The following is a 19619-nucleotide window of genomic DNA, read 5'->3' as shown; positions in this document are numbered from 1 at the left end:
TTTCCATCTTCTCATTTGAATATCATCCTTTGTTTTTCTAGTTACAGTCAGTTATCTATTAATCTCAACTGAGTTGAGTATTTTTAGCCATTTAAGAAGAGGGACAAACATTATTACTTAAAAGTTGTTTTACAGGTCTCCGAAACAAACAAGCAAACAAGCAATAAGGCTATAGGAAACTAATATTCTTGTAGGGGAAGCCTGACTAAGTGTGAATAATAACATTGCGGTAAAATAGTCAGGTTTTGCCACTGAAGGTGCAAAAAGAGGATTAGTAGCAGAAGAAGGGCATGTAAGGGAGAAAAATATCCATTCATATATTTAAAATATATTAATTAATGTGGCCACTCATCTCCCTCTGGAAGACAAGGGAGGGAATGGCAAGGGAAAGAACAGTTCATTTAATTCCTTTGGTTTGATTGTGAGAATTAGAGTAAATCCTATCTCAAAAAAAACCTGTAAAATTTAAAGGACTTGGAGGGGAGGGAGAGACACACATAAATACCTTGGGTGAAAAAAATGTTGAACTGATTGGGTGGGAAGTGGCAGGTCAGAAGGGGAGAAAGTTGGGGAACCTAGCCACAGACAGAAAACTCCAGGCATCTAAGGGGGGTGTAAAAGAAGGCCTGACAACTGAAAGCCTAGCAGCAAGTAAGATGTCTAGTAAGGGTGAGTGACACTGTAATAAAAATCAGGAGCAACTCAAGAAATAAAGGGCCCAAGCCTGCAAGGTACTAAGAAGCAGATTTCCAAAGGTATTTAGGTGCCTAAAGATGCAGATAGTTAGGTACTCCAGAGCTAAGCAGCTAACCTTTTTTAGGCACTTTTGAAAATCCCCACTGCACCTTTAGGTACCTAAATCTGCCCCTAAATACACTCAGCTGCCATCAGGAAAAGCTAAGCAACTTGCAGGATCACGTCCTGTGGGGAGCTATAGAAGTACCTTAACCCTGGACAAAGAATAGATGTCCAGCTTTCTGCCACACAATCAATGAGCATTCCAGTGAAGAACTGACAGGGATTTTCTGATTTCCACAAATCAGAAAATGTGATTTCCACAAAATCAAAGTTTTTCATAGGAAAATGTCTATGTTGTCAAAACAAAGGTTGAAAATATTGAAATTTATGATGAGATGAAAATTCTGATATTTGATCAATTCTGTTCCAGACAGAGAAGGAGAAAAAGAGCGAGTACTCTAGCAAATGCATCTAAACAAGCAGGTTACAATTCTGAGATATTTAATTTTACTTTCATATGATAAAGATGAATAGATTATTGTAATCTGAAAAATTTCCCATAAAACAAGGATTTTAAGAGAATGTTAATCTATACAAATGTTTCAGGGGAACAGCTACAATTTTTCCAAACGGTTCTCCCACTACTAGTTGTACATATTCGGTTATGAATGGGCAAACTGTTAATTAGCAGCCATTCAATTTGCCAGTCTCAAAATTATAACTTTAACTTTTAAAAAAATCAACTTCATACCCTTCATACCATATATTACTGCATATTACTATGTTTTCATGCTTTAAAAATTGGATTTTGATATGTAGCAATATACTAGAATCATATTGGACCATAACCCTCCCAGACAATAGTGTTCAACTTCTTTTGATTATAGAACCACAGTATGTGAATACAACTTCTGCACCATTCTGGTGATTTCAATAATGTAATGTAAAACTCTCTGGTGACTCTGTACTGCATTTTTATTATTAATTATTATGATTATTATTTGCATTCTATTAAAGTGAAATGCACCCCTGTGGAGAGGTCCAGGAGAAAGCTTTTGCACCACTTACGTCACACTTAAGCTCTTTGCTAAGTGCTAAAGGTACCCTTAAATAGAGTTGGGCTTTGTATGCACATGAGTTAATTTCATCCTAATAGACTGCATGAAGAATAAATGCAATACAAAAATCTCCAGTGGTTTACATTACTCAGGGAAGAATTTCACAACTAGTAAGCATATGTAAACCAGAAGAGAGAGGTGTTCCAAAATGTCTGGGCCAGATTCTGCACTCAGTTACACCCACAGAACCCTAATGATTTGGTTGGGATCATAAGGGTGTAAGAGAATGTAAAATTTAGATTTGTAACTTAAGATCTATTTATTTATTTTTCTAGGCAAACAGGAAACATGTATAATTACAGATATTAGCATATACATTTTGTATGCTAGAGAGAGAAAGAGAAGTTAAACTTTTTTTCATAACTTAGTATTTACATCTGTATTATTATTCCATAAAGTGAAAGCTGAAATGCAATTCTTTAATTAAATTCTGGCCCTTGTACAAAGATGGAGTAAATGGGAGCAGAGATGTTTGGCAGGAGAAATAAAATCATCTCCTACGACTCCGAGCAAGACCATGGACATACTGCGCAGACTGTTATAACTGCTACAGTGCAGACTCAAACTTCACATAAGCATATACCTACGCATTGAGCTGGGGGTGTGATTCCCAGCTCAAGGAGAAATACTGGCTATAGCTTTTGCAGAGCTACCGTGCTAAAAATAAAATGTTGCTGCAGCAGCGCAAGCTGATGGTGTGGCTACCTGCCCCAAGTTTGTACCCATCCAAGACCCTAGGCATGTACTCAGGACACCTAGTCCATCCTACCACTTGTGCTGCCACAGCTACCCCTTGTGTTTAGCTCTTTCTCCATGAGAAGGGCAATCATCATATCTAATTTTAAAAAGGGAAACAAAGAGGGCTAAGGGAATTATAGACTAGTCTACCTAACTTTGATAGCTGGAAAGATACTGGAACAAATTATTAAACAATCAATTTGTAAGCACTTGGAGGATAATAGGGTGATAAGGAATAGCCCTGTCAAACAAGGAAATTTGGTTGGTTACTGGCCTAGTAGATAGGGCGAAGCAGTAGATGCGTTATATCTTGATTTTAGTGAGGCATTTGACACTGTCCCACATGACATTCTCAAAAGCAAACTAGAGAAATGTCTAGATTAAATTACTAAAAGGTGGGTCCACAACTCGTGAAAGACTGTATTCAAAGACTAGTTATTCAATGTTCCCTGTCAAACTGGGAGGGCGCATCTAGTGGTATTCCACAGGGACCAGTCCTGGGTCCAGTACTATTTGATATTTTCATTAATGATTTGGCTAACAAAGTGGAGAGTATGCTTATAAAATTTGCAGATGACACCAAACTGGGTGGGGTTGAAAGCACTTAGGAAGACAGCATTAGAATTCAAAATGACCTTGACAAATTGGAGAATTGGTGTGAATTCAACAAGATGAAATTCAATAAAAACAAGCGTAAAATACTTCACTTAGGAAGGAAAAATCCAGTGCACACGTACAAAATAGGGAATAACTGGCTAGGTAGAAATACTGCTGAAAAGGATCTGGGCGGTTTTGTGGATGACAAATTGAACGAGAGTCAACAATGTGATGCAGCTGCAGAAAAGGCGAATTTCATTCTGCTGTGTATTAATAGGAGTATCACATGTAAAACATGGGAGGTAATTGTCTCGCTGTACTTGGCACTGGTAAGGCCTCAGCTGGAGTACTGTGTCCAATTCTGGGCACGACACTTTAGGAAGGATGTGGGCAAACTGGAGTGACCAGAGGGAAGCAACAAAAATTATAAAAGATTTAGAAAACCTTACCTATAAGGAAAGATTAGAAAAACTGGGCATATTTAGTATTGAGAAAAAACACTGATGGGGGACCTAATAGTCTCAGATAAGTTAAGGGCTGTTATAAAGAGGTGGGTGATCAGTTGTTCTCCATATCTACTGAAAGTAGGACAAGAAGTAATAGGCTTAATCTGCAGCCAGGGAGATTTACGTTAGATATTAGGAAAAACTTTACCTATAAGTGTAGTTATGCTACGGAATAGGCTTCCAAGGGACATTGTGAAATCCCCAATATTGGAGGTTTTTAAAAACAGTCTGGACAAACACCTGTCTAGGACAGTCTATGTTTACTTGGCCCTGCCACAGCACAGGGAGTTGGATTTGATGACTTCTTGAGGTCCCTTCCAGCCCTCCATTTCTAAGATTGTATGAGACCTACAGTGAGTATGAATTCTCGAGATGGGAATCACACTCTCAACTCAAAGTGTAGACAGCCTGGGAACCTCTAACCACCTAACATGACGTCAATTTTTAATGGTCTAAACACTTGCTTTCACAGTTGTGTCTAGTAACTCCCTATGGTAACAGAAATGCACACAACAGGAAACACAACAGGCCCCAGTCAGTATGTGGAGTTTATGAATGGCTTTTGTTCTTTTTGCATGCACAAGACTTTATTTTTTATTTTCCATGTATGGTACAGCCATCTGGAAACAAATGATTTCATGAGACTCTTGGCCTTCATTAAAGTAAAATAGTAAGTTGCTAGCCCTCGTAGCTGAGGAGAAAATCTGAAAATGCAAACCGAGTGGATCCTACAGGCTGAAAATCCAAACAGCAAATAAAGAGAATGCAATGTGCTTAATTTTGGGAGGTCTGACTCATTATTTTTGAATGCCCAAGGTTGGCAATATTGTGACTGGATCAATGGGAATAGTGGGGACCTAGTCAGTAGGATCACGGACAAGCCACAGCTACAGCCCATTAGCCACAGCAATAGCCACATTCATGCAGCTGTTCTATGTCCTGTCTTCAGGTTGAAGAAGATGATTCTACTGCTCCCCTCCAGGAACACCTGTGTATCTCTGTCAAGCCAAACACTTTTATTTGTACTTTGGGTTTCTGTGTGGATGACCAGAATTTCATTCTTTAACAATACTGAAGTATAGACAGAACACTTAAAAATCTAATGATATCAACGCTTGGATTTATTCTACTATCAGTATGTATCAAGCATTCCAATAGCTTTATTCTTCTATTTGAGAAGTCAAAGAGAATTGCAGATTTTCTAAAGCATATACCTGCCAATCAACTGTAACATGCTATCTAACTGAAATACTCAGCATGCACACATGCGCGCGCACACACAGAGGAACTTAAACATTTCAACAGACACACTCATGTTTAAATAGGTTTTAGGGGTTATCTATTTAACTAAAATGCCAACACCAAAACAATGAAATATACTTCATGATTTTATGTAGAAAATGATTTGTTTTTAAGATAAAAGAAAATTCCCAAGACTTTAAAACTATGGACAGTAGATAGGCATGCTCAATTTTTGGAAAAAACAATCATTCAGAAGAAATAGACTCTCTCATGCAAAACCAAACCATTTATATATAAAAGGAATTAAAATGGGATCCATTTTTATATTGCATCAATAGATGCCTATATTAAAAGATACCTGAAAATTCAGTGTTTTGAGAAAACCTATTAATTACATCAAGTAAAAATCAGAGTTCCAGAAAGAGAATTTAAGCTACAATATACTATGGCCTTCCAAAATTTCAGCCCAAAAGTTATTGCATTCAGGATACCTTCAGTACTCAATAGTTATCAAGAAACCTTGTTTTTATCCAAAGAAAGACAAAAACAACCACAGTAAGCACAGTAATCACAATAAGCACAAAAGAACAAGGTACTACTAACAGAAATCAAGGCAAATCAAACATGGAGCTTCATAAACCCTAAATATTTACAAAATATTTATAAAAAAGCTACAGTACTCCTTTCCATTCAGTAATGGTTCAGTGTTTTGGGAGCACAGTATTGGGCCTTGTGGACTTTTAACTGTGACTTTTTACTAGTCACCAACTTTCAAATATTAAATGAGCTCACATCTAAGGAGACTAGGAAGCAAAGGTATATATAGTAACAATGTATTAAGTAGATTAGGGTCAGATTTTGGTCAGAGTATTGTAAAATTCAAATATAATACAAAAGTCAGCTTTTAGCTGCAGTATTTGTAAGGAACAAATATTCTTAACTACCATGAATAAACTGCCATTCTCATTGTACCTACACAACTGAGAGTAGAATTTGGTGCTGTTTGAAAATACTTCTTATGAGAAGAAGCAGAGAAAGCCAGATTATGATTTTTTGTATACTAGACCTGAACCTCAAACAATTCCATGCATACCCATGCAACTCTAACCAAAATGTTGTGGTTTGCCACTTTCTCAACTGATATAAGAAAATGTATTTATAAAGAAATGATTTCTAGTCTCAAATATTCCATCTTTGTTCCAAATAATTACCATCATCATGTAGGATTCTCGTATAAAATTATCACAGCTTCTGCCAAAGGCCTTAAATATTGATTATTAGCCTATAGCAAAAAGCTGCATGCTGGAAGGAAACTGAGTTGAAGACATGGATGTACATGTTAATTGACCTGAAACCCAAGCAGGATACATTTTTATACTACCTCTCAAACCTTCAAGGAGCTTACAGAACCCAAAGGGTAGGAGATGAGGGAGGTACAGAGATGAGATGAGCCTGTTAGAGACAGACACAACAAAGACAGAGCAAAATAAAGAAATATAAAGATGAATGACACAATTCCATACATGTAGATTATACATTTAATCATGGGTGCAAGGAAGATATGGAGAAAGAAAGAACAAATATCAGGTGACAATGTTTAAGAATTACGTGAGCCTTAGTTCAATAATATCATGAGAAAGCTGTGGATAATAAGTCTTGACTAAAATTAGTTAGCTTGAAAAGAATGCATGTCAAATACGAAATACAATATTAGATCATTTAATTTAGAATTACTATGGTTGGGTCCAGCTGTATTGCTTATACAGAGAAAAGGAAACCTACGAAGAATTTGATCCCATATTACATATGCACCCAAAACCTCTCATTTAAGTCACTGGGTGTCTTCAACAGGCAAGGAATATAGGATCAGGCCCTTAGAGCCAAATTCACCACTGGTGTAAACAGAGGACTCTCTATTGACCTCAGAGTAGTTTCATCTGCTTTATATTAGCACTGAATTTCGACATTAATGCTTAACTGCAGATACAAGATTATGAAACTGGGATGAAAATAATGTAAACACACAACCCAATGGAACAGTAATTTATAATCTATGGGCCAAACTCAAAGGTGATGCACAAATCAGACGCCCTGACATGAATGTAGCTCCATTATATTCGCTTAAATCCATTATAGCAAGTGTAAGGAAGTCTGAATTGGGGCAATTTGCAAGCCAAGGAGCTAGAAGAAGGTGTGAGAAGGCATATGACAAAGTAAGAGGGGGGCTACTTTGACTCACACTTTTCTTATGTAACCCACTGGTGCGTGTGTTACAGGTCCCCCACTATGCTGATCTGCAAGGGATATGAATAGTCACAGCCCCAAGCTCTACAGTATCATATCTGTGTCAAATTTAGAGGTGATTTAAACTGTATGTTGATAAGTGGGCATGACGGACTCTAAAGCAGTCTCAGTTGGTGTAAACAACACACAGAGGGAAAGAAGAAGGTGCAAGATGCATATTAATATGGATGGACAGGGCAATTGTAACTTATACCTTCTTGCACCTAACTATTAATCACTTGTCCTGCTACCTTCCTTTCCTCAGCCTGTTGGTGTTTAAGTTACATCAGGAATGGGTTTGTCTATACTTGGAGCTGGGGGGTGTGATTCTCATCTCAAGGAGACAGAAATCACACACACTTATTAGCTCTGATCAAGTTAGAACACTAAAACTAGAACGTAGCTGCATCAGTGCAAGCGGCGGGAGAGGCTAGCTGTCCCGAGTACGATCCCATCCTGCGACTTGTGCCACCACTGCTACCTTCTATTTTTAGCACACTACTGCAAATCTTTGCTCAATCCGAGCTAGAACAGGTATATCTCCAAGTGTAGTAGTTAAAGGTGTACAGCTAGTCAGAAACGGGGAGAGGGAGATTGCTGTTTACTGTCAGAATTTTGTTACCATCTGATTTTTCTGACCAACTATACTATCATGAAACTCACATGACTTGTTCTCTCTGCATGAGCCTGATTCAACAAAAATGTATGGGTAAATTCTGCATTGCAGAAACCTGTTCAAACGTGCTGAAAAATATTTGTTACCATTGCTATAATAATACAGAAGTGGTTTATCTGGTCAAACCTAGTTTTTAGGGATTTTCCATCATGTTGATACATACATTTACATATATAATTCTTCATCATCAGGATGAGGATTCTATTAATCTCACTAAAAATGTGTTACATAGCATTCCAAACTTGATCTGCAAAGATGACTTGGTAATGGCAAAAGATTATATATTTTAAAATTCCACTGGCTTTAATAGCATTTACTCTGAAATTCTTTTCCACCCTCCATTCTGGGCATTCAGTGTCAAACTAAGCTTTTTTTAAAAACCATTTTTGTTGTTGTTATGCCAAATTTGAGTGTCATTTTTTACTGGAACATCAAAAGCAGGCTTTTAATTCTCACAGTTTTGATGCTTAATGAAAAGTGAAAGTTAAACACAGCATGGCAGCATTAAAAATGCATGGTAAATCCATAGCAGCCTGACACTTTAGCCCCAAAGAGGATGTGAAGAAAAGCCATTGTAAACAAAAGATAATACTATTAAATACAAAGAAAATTAATTAGAAGGTCTGAGAGATTCACACACAAAGAAAAGCAGAGGAAGAACATAAGCACAAATATTTTCCAGTAATGTCATCAGGGCACAACAGACACTGGAGAGAGAAGGGGCTGAATGCCTAACTGCAGCAAATGACTAGGGTGGAGGGAAATGGTGGATCTAAACCATCTTTCCATGCCCCAACCCTGGGGACACCAAAGGCATAGTGATTTTACAAGTTACAGTAGTTGCAGCAGTCACACAGCACTATGCCATCTTCAAACCGCTTGAGGATTCTCAGTGTAACCAACTTGGGGTTTAGAAAGCATGGCCCCTTTAAAACCTTATCCTGAGGCATAGGAAGTGCTTGTTTTTCTAGGAAGAGGGGAGTCAAGATAGGGAGAGCGTCGGGGTTTGGGTGTCGGTAGCGCCAGACAAAGGGCTTACAGTGAGCAGACTCTCCCACAGCAAAGCAGCTGAGAACCAGCCCAAAGCCCGGAAGGACAGAGCAGCTGACCAGGGATGTCCCAGGATGGGAGCCAGGAGGCGCACCACACCAAGAATCACCTGAGAAGCACAAACCAGACCCAGACCCAGTATCACTGTCACCCAGAGCGGTATGGGGCTTTGAGGAGTGGGACATGTGACTTTGCATTGGGAATAAGGAGAGAGGTTGTAGTTAGTTAAGTGGAGAGGGTTGTTGCTCTGTGTGGGTTTGTAGAGAGCGGAAGAAGAGTGCACCAGAGGGTTTGGGGGGGGGGGGGGGGAAGTTTACTGGTGCCAAAGACAACCAGGAGCACCCAATGACTCACTGTCAGACTGGAACTCTGACCAGGATTCCTGAGCTCCGAGTCTAGATGCTCGGCATCTGTCCTTTTATATTGTGGTATCACAGAGCCTGTGGGTCCTCCATTCATCCCTCTGTTAATAAATATTTCCTTTTCCCATATTTCTTGTACTATTCGGGGAGCAGGGTGCATGTTTACTCTGCAGGGGGAGGAGGGGTTGGAACAGATGCCCCTGGGATGGAAGGAAGTTTCCCTACTGCATTCCTGTCCATGCCTTTTTTTGGCTGGAGCAGCCTGCAGAGCAGACTCCATCTTGGCCAAAAATGCGCTATAATTACACCAAGAAAAATCTTCAGTTGCTCTCTTAGGGCAGATTCTGGTAGCTATCCACTGTATCAGTAGAACAGGGGACAAGGTTCTGGGACAAGATGTCTGGCATTGCTCTATTTATTACTCTCTGATCATCTCTGGATCAGCATTGATGGGCTCTGAAAAGGGCTGTGTCCATTTCTTCTTGGCTTGGAGACATTCAGCCTTTGAGGACTGGAAGAGTAAAAGGAGAAAAATGGAGAGGATCAGCAAGACTTTAGGGATACCTCAGAAGATCTGATTGCTTTCCTCAAAAGATTTGACAAGCCTTTTGTATAATTAAGCCTTTGCTCCAAAAGGTAGAAATAATTGTAAAATAAATTGAACAGCTATGTTAATACAATTTTGAGATTGTGGGAGAGGAGGACACTTTCATACCTTGCAATTGGTTGGAACCTTTTTTACATCCATATATAGTATACGCTTCACATACAGCACAGAGGCATGGGAATAAGCAGAATAAAGTGGAACCACATGCAGGTTTTGCAAGGCTGTCCTCAGAAGCAAAGACATTTCTCACCGCACATGCCTGACATTGCTTTGAGGTGTTTTTGTCTTCGTGTTAGCTTTTTTTTACAAATTTAGTTTACTAAACTTTAGTTTTCATAGTTCAGAAGTTATATCTGAGCCATCATTCTAATGATAAGAGCAGCTTACACAATTGCTCTAAGTTTTAAAACTGACATCTAAAGAGAAATTTTCAGCTATAGCCAGCAGGAAGAGGCATACATCATTCACAGACTGCAACAGTTAGATAGAGCCCTCATCTTACATACATATGCAGGAGAGTAGGAGAACATAAGGTTCTAGGGGAAAAGGCAAGTCTCCCAAGCAGGTGCTATAGTTTCAAAGAAAGGGATGTGTGTGGGCGAATAGCTAGAGAAAGGCAAGTAATGAATGCTCGCACTTTACAAAGAAGGACCTCCTGTCCATGGGCAAGGCCCTAAAGGCAGCGGAACTACCAAAGGTGGGTGAAAGGCATACATGTGATGCGGTGTACATTATTAACAGTGCTTTATGGAAGATCTACCCATGACAGTGTGAAGAATGGTGGGGAACATTCCACAAGACGAATGTACAGGAGCCTATGGGCCTGAGACCATGCCGATCCACTAAACAATCTCTCTCCTCTCCACTCCCCCTTTCTTTTAAATGGAGCACAGCAGATACCACTACAGCATGCAGACTGTTATACTGGATGTGGCACAGCTGCCCTGGGGCTCCACGGCCTTGAGGAGAAAATAATAAACAAACAAACAAATAGATTTGAGACTACTCTGTAAGCAGATCTAAAGTAATTTTGTCCTTTTCTTTCTGAGATGTGCTAAAGCTAACCAATCACATTAGTCCAAGACACAAAGCAAATATCCAGTAATCTGAACATAAGAATGTCAATTTTAATGACATTTAGAATAAGAAATAAACATTTCATTAAAGCTCAACTTTAACACAGGACCTTTTTTCTACTTTGAAAAGGCCAATATAGGAGAGTGACCAGTTAATGGACAATGTTTCAAGATAAATAAGAGACATCTCTAACTGCATTGGACTGTTAAAAAGCATGCTTGGCAGTATCACTATTAGTTGGACACACAGTTGATTTACCTTCATTTAAATATTTTCACTAATTTAAAATGAATTAAATACAATATAAATAATATAATGAAAATGGTCTGTGTTTCTCACACAAGATCAGGAAGTTCCAATTGCCAGATTGCAGGATGCCCGGTGCACTCTACTGGCCTAATTTACAAAGCACTTTAGCATGTGCATTTCTATTCAAAGCAGCACTTAAGCACACTGATTTCAATCACATTTAAGCACAGGTTTAATGGCAATCATATGTTTAAAAGCTGTCCTGAACAGAGATGTTTTCTGGAACTGGGAACTAAGTAAACCTCATATGGAATCTGGACATCGCACAGAAATGATCTTCCTATTTAATGTCCTCTTCAGATTAAATTACATTCAGCCTTCTAAGCCTGAGATTCCCACCCTAGGGAAGGAGCTAGGCTTGGAAGTGTGTGTAAAATCAACATTACAGGGCTACCACCAAAGGGTAGTCCTGCTTTGGAACAAAGAGTAGCCTCTACTGCATTGTGGATCAAAAGACTCATGGAGTTTGTGGAGGTCAGAAGCCAGGGTAAAAATTTTAGGCTCACTAACATCCTTGGAATATCTTCTGCATAATAAATTACCACCATGCTGCTTTCATTGGTCTCTTACCCAAATATATGAACATACACTGGTTAGTACCCAGCCGTGGAGTATCTAAGGGTATGTTTACACTTTAAGCTGGAAGGTGTAAATGACACCACAGCCATACTAGCTGTCATTGAGTTAGCATGCTAGAAATACAGGGTAGCCTATTCTTACCTCTTTCAAAAGTTTATCTTAACCAAATTTTTTCCATAAAAGTATTGCACAGCCTTTCCCCCTTTTCTTACTTGTAATGCAATTTCCTGAAAAGTGACTCTATAAAAACAACAATGCTGGGTTCCATGTTTATTTTGTCTCAATGGCTTTCCATTTATAAATGAAAAAATGGGGACTTTTTCCAACTGCCAGCACTGTAAACTCAGTCTAGAATCTAAAAGACAAGTTGAGTTCCTTTTACTTCATGAACCATCATCTAGCTCATTCTATCAGAGTGACATTGGTTCTCTATAGTTAATAGATGTAAAAAGTAGTAAACACATAGTTCTGTAAGTAAATGAAAACAGCTACATCTCTGAATATTTACAAGGGGCAGCTCTGTGAAATAAAAGCAGCCATTTTTACTCAGTCCCCTTTCAAATCAGAACCACACCTGGACGGCTGTGAATACAGCAGCAGACAGGCCAGGGGGAGAAAATATATGCTATAAAAAGCTTCTGAAACATAAAATAATGCAACACGTTACCATTTTTGTCCATGGAATGAGGCTCAGACTGTTTTTTGCCAATATCAGCAAAGGATCTGACAATTGGAATCCTGTTGCTTAACTTCTTCTGATTCTGATGGTGGTGCTGCTTCAGTAAAGCTTCATGTACTCTGTGACGAACATCTTCGCTGAGCTGCCCTGAGCCCACTTGTTGATCAAGAATCATATCTGAAAAATAAATACATAAATATAATATAATGAACAGAGAGAGGGAATTATGTTATTAATAATTATAATGCCAAATAATAAAATATGAATTACAAGTGAAGGGCCCAGTTTTACATTCCTTACTCAAGAAAAAAACATTAAATCAGGCACCTTCACGCTCCCTGGACTGAGCAGCAGTGACACAGAGCAGAAAAGAGACAGGTTTCATTTGCAGGACCTGGACCTTGCAGCAGCTAAGAACTGAAATTGCAAGGAAGCCCTGCTTAGCCCCAGACCAGAACATGCCCAGTGTTGATGGAATCTTCAAGAAATTTAGCTAGAAAGCTCTAGCATGTCCCTAGTGAGCATGGATGGGCTATAGGGTTTTTGACTGAAAAGTCTGGTCAAAAAGGGGACCTGACAGTGTCCAGTCAGTACTAATGACTGGACATCCAAAGTTCAGGTACTGCAGGCAGGGGAGGAACTGGGTCACCACCCGCACCAGCCCCTACTCAGCTGGGGCCACCTCTTACTTTCATCGGGTGGCTGCAGCTCTCAGCCAGGGTGATGGGGTCTTGGGGGGAAGAGGCGGGGTGGGAGGTTCCAGCACTCCTGTTGGAGCATCCGGTTTTTAAATATTACAAAGTTGGCAACCCTAGTGCTTATAACTTGGACAAATCTGGGCACATATTCATGGGAGTGGCAAAAGACAAGTTTCTGACACAGTGGCCACCTCTGTATCAAATTTCAAATCCCTGGTTCAAAGCATGGAGACACTAGAGGTTTACAAAGCAAACATCACCAGAATGTTTTAATATTGGCAAAACAATGTATTTTTCCCAGCCTTGTTTTTGGAAACAACTGATACACTGTGTCTTAATATTTTTCTAAAACAAAACAAAACTCTGAAGAATATACCTGGCATGGAAAATGCCAGCCCAAACCATTAAAGTTTGGCAAAGTCATAAATAAATATAATTTTGATGCTTCCGTAACAAAAACATTTCAGATATCTGTTTTGGAGAATTTTGAAATTTTGGGTTTTCTATTCCAAATCAGAACACACAACCTTATCTGCCTAGCTCCATTCTCTCGTACTAGCTGCTTTAGAAGAAGGTGCAAGTAAACACTGCAGTAGTCAGCTGAGAGAGATCCTGTCCCCAGAGAAAATTCCTCCCAATCCCAACAGTTACCGGTTGGCTTATACCCAGAAATACATATATATATATATATATATATATGTGTGTGTGTTTGTATATATACCACTATGAGTCTGGATGGCCAGATATCCATATAAATGTCGAATGTTTTTTTTAATCCTGCTGAGTTGTGGCATCACTTATATCTTGTGTAATTAGTTCCACACGTTAATTATACATTTGTGTGAAAATGTACTTTTAGCAGTTTCAAATTTGCAATTTTCCATTTCATTGAATGTCTTTTTGTTCTTTAATTTTGAGAAACAGTAAATACAAGTTCCTGACCTACCTACTCTGTATCATTCATTATATTGTAGAAGTTTGTCATGTTTCTCTTATTTGTCTCCTCTCTAAGACAAATGGTACACCTGCAATCGAGAGGCCTACCAGGAGCCAGCTGAACACTGTAAACAACTTAGGGTAGAGTGCAGACCGCAGTAGCTTGTAATGATCCCCCAAGGAACCATGTTTCCCCCAGTGAGAAAAAAAGCACACCATGTTCCACCAACTTCTGTTTCCATCACAACACTTGTAAAGGACTTTATGGCCCCCTTACACTGCTGGTGCACTGCCTTGCAAAAGGGCTAGGGTATGAGCCAAGAATCTGACTCTAAATGTCTATTTTACAAATTAATCTATGATTAAGTAGATGAAAATACACATTTATATGTCATTTGTCATGGTCCAGATCTTGTGGGAAGGTTTTTGTTCCCTCCCCTTTTCCCATGCGCCCACACAAGATCACAATCTGGCTCTATATTACTAAGCGATTCACTGATAATGCTTTCAATTAAACAGCAGAAAGAAATTTCAAATAAGAATATACAGCAAAACAAACACCACTTTATTCAGAAACATTGAATAAATAAGGACCCAATCCTGCAAGTGCAATGCTGACAGACCCCGGTTATTGGGATTGAACCGGGGACCTCTGGAGCTTAGTGCATGAGCCTCTACAGCAGGGGTGGCCAACCTGTGGCTCCGGAACCGCATACGGGTCTTCAGAAGTTAATATGTGACTCCTTGTATAGGCACCGACCCCGGGGATGGAGCTACAAGCACCAACTTTCCAATGTGCCGGGGGGTGCTCATTGCTCAACCCCTGGCTCTGCCGCAGGCCCTGCCTCCTCTCCACCCCTTACTTACCCCTCCCCTGAGACTGCCACACCCTCGCTCCTCCCCTCCCTTTCCCCAGAACTTCTGCATGCCATGAAACAGCTGATTGGGAGGTGCTGGGAGGGAGGGTGAGGCACTGATCAGCGGGGCTGATGGCCGGTGGGAGGTGCTGGGGGAAGCTGATGGGGGACTACTGACGTATTACTGTGGCTCTTTGGCAATGTACACTGGTAAATTCTGGCTCCTTCTCAGGCTCAGGTTGGCCACCCCTGCTCTACAGCATGAGCTATAAGCCAACTGGCTGTTAGCTAAGGCTGTAGAGCAGACTCATTTAACTCTCTCTCTCTCTCTCCCTCTAAGTGGTGTCGTTGGCACTAGATGGGACAGAACACCACACCCAGAAGATGTGTGGTTACACAAGCAGATCTATGTGCTCATGCTGAGCCCCATTGTATGAAGGCATGGATGGGATTTGGCCTAAATAATGTAAATGAAAAGATTCAGCACAAAATCCACTAACAGAAAATATCAAGAAGCACTGTTCACTTTTAATGGAAAAGAAGCTGTTGAGTTAATATATTTAATTTGGGGGAAAATCTTGTTGGCAACAGTAGTAATGCTTAAAAGCAAAGAAAAGAAAAGAAAAAGAGAGAGAGAAAGAGAGAGAGATACTAGAGCAAGTAAATCAGCAACATGTTAGCACAAAATATCCTTGCGTATCCATTAGGAGAAATCGTGCTACACAGAAATGGTGATATAATGAGCTGAGTCAGAAACTTGCTGTCCTGAAAATTCCGACAACTCTTGAGTCTGTTCCCAAGACAGGCTCATATCAACCAGTAAATTCAGTGGTGAAGGAGCAAGCAAAGCAGAAAAAAAAAAATAAAAGACAGATATGTTATAAGCAAAGACAGATTTTGTCAAGTCTTTGATAGCGACCAAGAGCTAAAGAACAAAAAAAGATTAAATAAGTACTCAGGTAAAATGCACAGTGAAATTGCAAAATTCAGCAATGCACTGAATGTACATAAATTGTTGTGTTTGTAAAGTTCAGAGTGAGCATATAATAAACTAATGTGTCACATAAAGATGCAGATGCAGTAAGAGTTGTGAAGCTGGAGTACATAGAAAGTATCATCTACAGAGAATTGGTTTGCTTGTAAAAACAAAAACAAAAAACAATTTAGGACAAAATGAAAGGTGCAAGGGGTAGACAGCCTGCATACATATTACATGGGCTAAGGGCAGACATATTTCTGTCTCTCCCCTCCATCCATGTAAAACAAAACATGCAGAGGCAGTGGCTTAAGAATTGGATGGAAGAAGAGGCACAGTATAACAAGTACGTTGGTCTTCGTGTTCAGCATCAAATCTTTTGAAAATCAATGATTTTCTCAGTCTTCTCAATGCAGTTCATTTTATTGCGCTATATATCAAGCTTAAACTCCTATAAGAAAATGCACAGCTGCATAGATCTGAGGAGTTTGACCTAATTTCTGCATCTTGTTTTGTTGTTTGGTGTAGTCTGGAGAAAACAATTTGGTTTTACATGGCTGGATCGGGTTTATTGGCGAGGAAGTTGGTCACTGAAACAGTAGCATAAGCCATAGCCTGGAATGGTTAGTGAGCTATCCTTTGAGAATAAAGTTATTCTGAGTTGCATTTTTAAATTTTGTTTCCTCCTTTATTGTTAGCAAAAATGAACAGATTGATTAATGTCGCTATTGGCAGAAGAAGAATGGGATAGCATCAAACAAAGATATCTTGACTCATCTGCTGACACCTTATATTACTTTAAAAGTTCACAACCTACAAGGTTGTTACACTAAAATAATTATCTCAGAACACAATGAGCTTTTGATGCTATTACAACAAAACACTATGATATGCTGCAATTTTTTAACCTATTGATGAACTGAAATTTAAATGTTTTAATTTTCAGAAACTGTATGATTTAATGCACTGTTATTCTATATTGGCAAAGCTTCTGTTACCTTTGGCAAACTTACCTCACGTGTTTGGAACAAGTTGCTAACCCTGAACACAAAGGTGTCTATTTATCAGGCTTGTGTCCTTAGTACTGTCCTTTACGATTATGAAAGTTGGGTTATATAATCCAAGCAGAACAGTTTTCACCTCTGCCCTCTTAGAAAAATCCTTGGAGTTACTTGGGTACCAATGGGCCACCAATAATGAGATCCTTAAGAGAACCGGCCTACAGTCTGTGCAGACTATGCTGGACATTCACAAACTTCGCTGGTTGGGACTTGTGGAGTGCATGTCTTAAGATCATCTGCCGAAGGCTGTGCTCTATGGCCAATTTAAGAACTTCCTGAGATGCAGAGGAAGGCCAAAGCTCCAATATAGCAATAAGGATCCTGTTCAGGATCCTGACACAAGGAAGAAAGGAGAGCAGCAGAATATGGACCCTGGACTTCAGAAAAGCAGACTTTGACTCCCTCAGGGAATTGATGGGCAGGATCCCCTGGGAGAATAACATGAGGGGGAAAGGAATCCAGGAGAGCTGGCTGTATTTTAAATAATCCTTATTGAGGTTACAGGAACAAACCATCCCGATGTGTAGAAAGAATAGTAAATATGGCAGGCAACCAGCTCGGCTTAACAGTGAAATCTTGCTGATCTTAAACACAAAAAAGAAGCTCACAAGAAGTGGAAGATTGGACAAATGACCAGGGAAGAGTATAAAAACATTGCTCAGGCATGCAGGAGTGAAATCATGAAGGCCAAATCACACTTGGAGTTGCAGCTAGCAAGAGATGTTAAGAGTAACAAGAAGGGTTTCTTCAGGTATGTTAACAACAAGAAGAAAGTCAAGGAAAGTCTGGGCCCCTTACTGAATGAGGGAGGCAACTTAGTGACTGAGGATGTGGAAAAAGCTAATGTACTCAATACTTTTTTTGCCTCTGTCTTCACAAACAAGGTCAGCTCCCAGACTACTGCACGGGGCAGCACAGCATGGGGAGGAGGTGACCAGCCCCCTGTAGAGAAAGAAGTGGTTGGGGACTATTTAGAAAAGCTGGACAAGCACAAGTCCATGGGGCCGGATGCAGTGCATCCGAAAGTGCTAAAGGAGTTTGCGGATGTGATTGCAGAGCCATTGGCCATTATCTTTGAAAACTCATGGTGATTGGGGGAAGTCCCGGACGACTGGAAAAAGGCTAATGTAGTGCCCATATTTAAAAAAGGGAAGGAGGAGGATCCTGGGAACTACAGGCCAGTCAGCCTCACTTCAGTCCCTGGAAAAATTATGGAGGAGAGGAAAAGTGATCAGGAACAGTCAGCATGGATTCACCAAGGGCAAGTCATGCCTGACTAATCTAATTGCCTTCTATGATGAGATAACTGGCTTTGTGGATTAGGGGAAAGCAGTGGACGTGTTATTCTTTGACTTTAGCAAATCTTTTGATATGGTCTCCCACAGTATTCTTGCCAGCAAGTTAAAGAAGTATGGGCTGCAAGGTGAATAGAAAGCTGGCTAGATCATCGGGCTCAACAGGTAGTGATCAATGGCTCCAGGTCTAGTGGTAGATACGCTGGAAGGTAGGGATAGGATACAGAGGGAGCTAGACAAATTAGAGGATTGGGCCAAAAGAAATCTGATGAGGTTCAACAACGACAAGTGCAGAGTCCTACACTTAAAAGCCCATGCACTGCTACAGACTAGGGACCGAATGCCTAGGCAGCAGTTCTGCAGAAAAGGACCTAGGGGTTACAGTGGACGAGAACCTGGATATGAATCAACAGTGTGCCCCTGTTGTCAAGAAGGCTAATGGCATTTTGAGCTGTATAAGTAGGGGTATTGCCAGCAGATCGAAGGACATGATCGTTCCCCTCTATTTGACATTGGTGAGGCTTCATCTCGAGTACTGTGTCTAGTTTTGGGCCCCACACTACAAGAAGAATGTGGAAAAATTGGAAAACATCCAGCGGAGAGCAACAAAAATAAATAGGGGACTGGAACACATGACTTATGAGGAGAGGCTGAGGGAACTGGGATTGTTTAATCTGCAGAAAAGAAGAATGAAGGGGGATTTGATAGCTGCTTTCAACTCCCTGAAAGGGGGTTCCAGAGAGGATGGCTCTAGACTGTTCTCAGTGCTAGCAGATGACAGAACAAGGAGTAATGGTCTCAAGTTGCAGAGGGGGCGGTTTAGGTTGGATATTAGGAAAAACTTTTTCACTAGGAGGGTGGTGAAGCACTGGAATGGGTTATCTAGGGAGGAGATGGAATCTCCTTCCTTTGATGTTTTTAAGGTCAGGCTTGACAAAGCCCTGGCTAGGATGATTTAGTTGGGGATTGGTCCTGCTTTGAGCAGGGGGTTGGACTAGATGACCTCCTGAGGTTCCTTCCAACCCTGATATTCTATGGTTCTATGATTATTCCTTAAGTGTCAAATCCTGGCCCCACTGGGTGTTTTGTCATTGGGATGATTTAGTTGGGGATTGGTCCTGCTTTGAGCAGGGGGTTGGACTAGATGACCTCCTGAGGTTCCTTCCAACCCTGATATTCTATGATTCTATGGGTCATCTAAGGATCCACAGTTCTATACACCTATATATAGACTG

General features: G+C 40.1%; 1 protein-coding gene across 8 annotated transcripts in view; it reads right to left on the bottom strand.

Moving 5' to 3' along the window:
- Window positions 1-19619, bottom strand: part of SLC4A10 (solute carrier family 4 member 10) — a 360367-nt gene that overhangs the window by 64732 nt on the left and 276016 nt on the right. For all 8 annotated transcript variants that reach the window (XM_048869228.2, XM_075117879.1, XM_048869229.2 and 5 more), the window contains one exon: window positions 12550-12738. In XM_048869228.2, coding sequence (XP_048725185.1) covers window positions 12550-12738 — 189 coding nt within the window. The remainder of the gene's footprint in view (window positions 1-12549; window positions 12739-19619) is intronic.

The sequence above is a fragment of the Caretta caretta genome, chromosome 11, assembly GCF_965140235.1.
Source record: "Caretta caretta isolate rCarCar2 chromosome 11, rCarCar1.hap1, whole genome shotgun sequence".
Taxonomy (NCBI): Eukaryota; Metazoa; Chordata; order Testudines; family Cheloniidae; genus Caretta; species Caretta caretta.
Note: the sequence above shows the minus strand (reverse complement) of the source record. Positions and strands in the feature narration are given on the sequence as shown.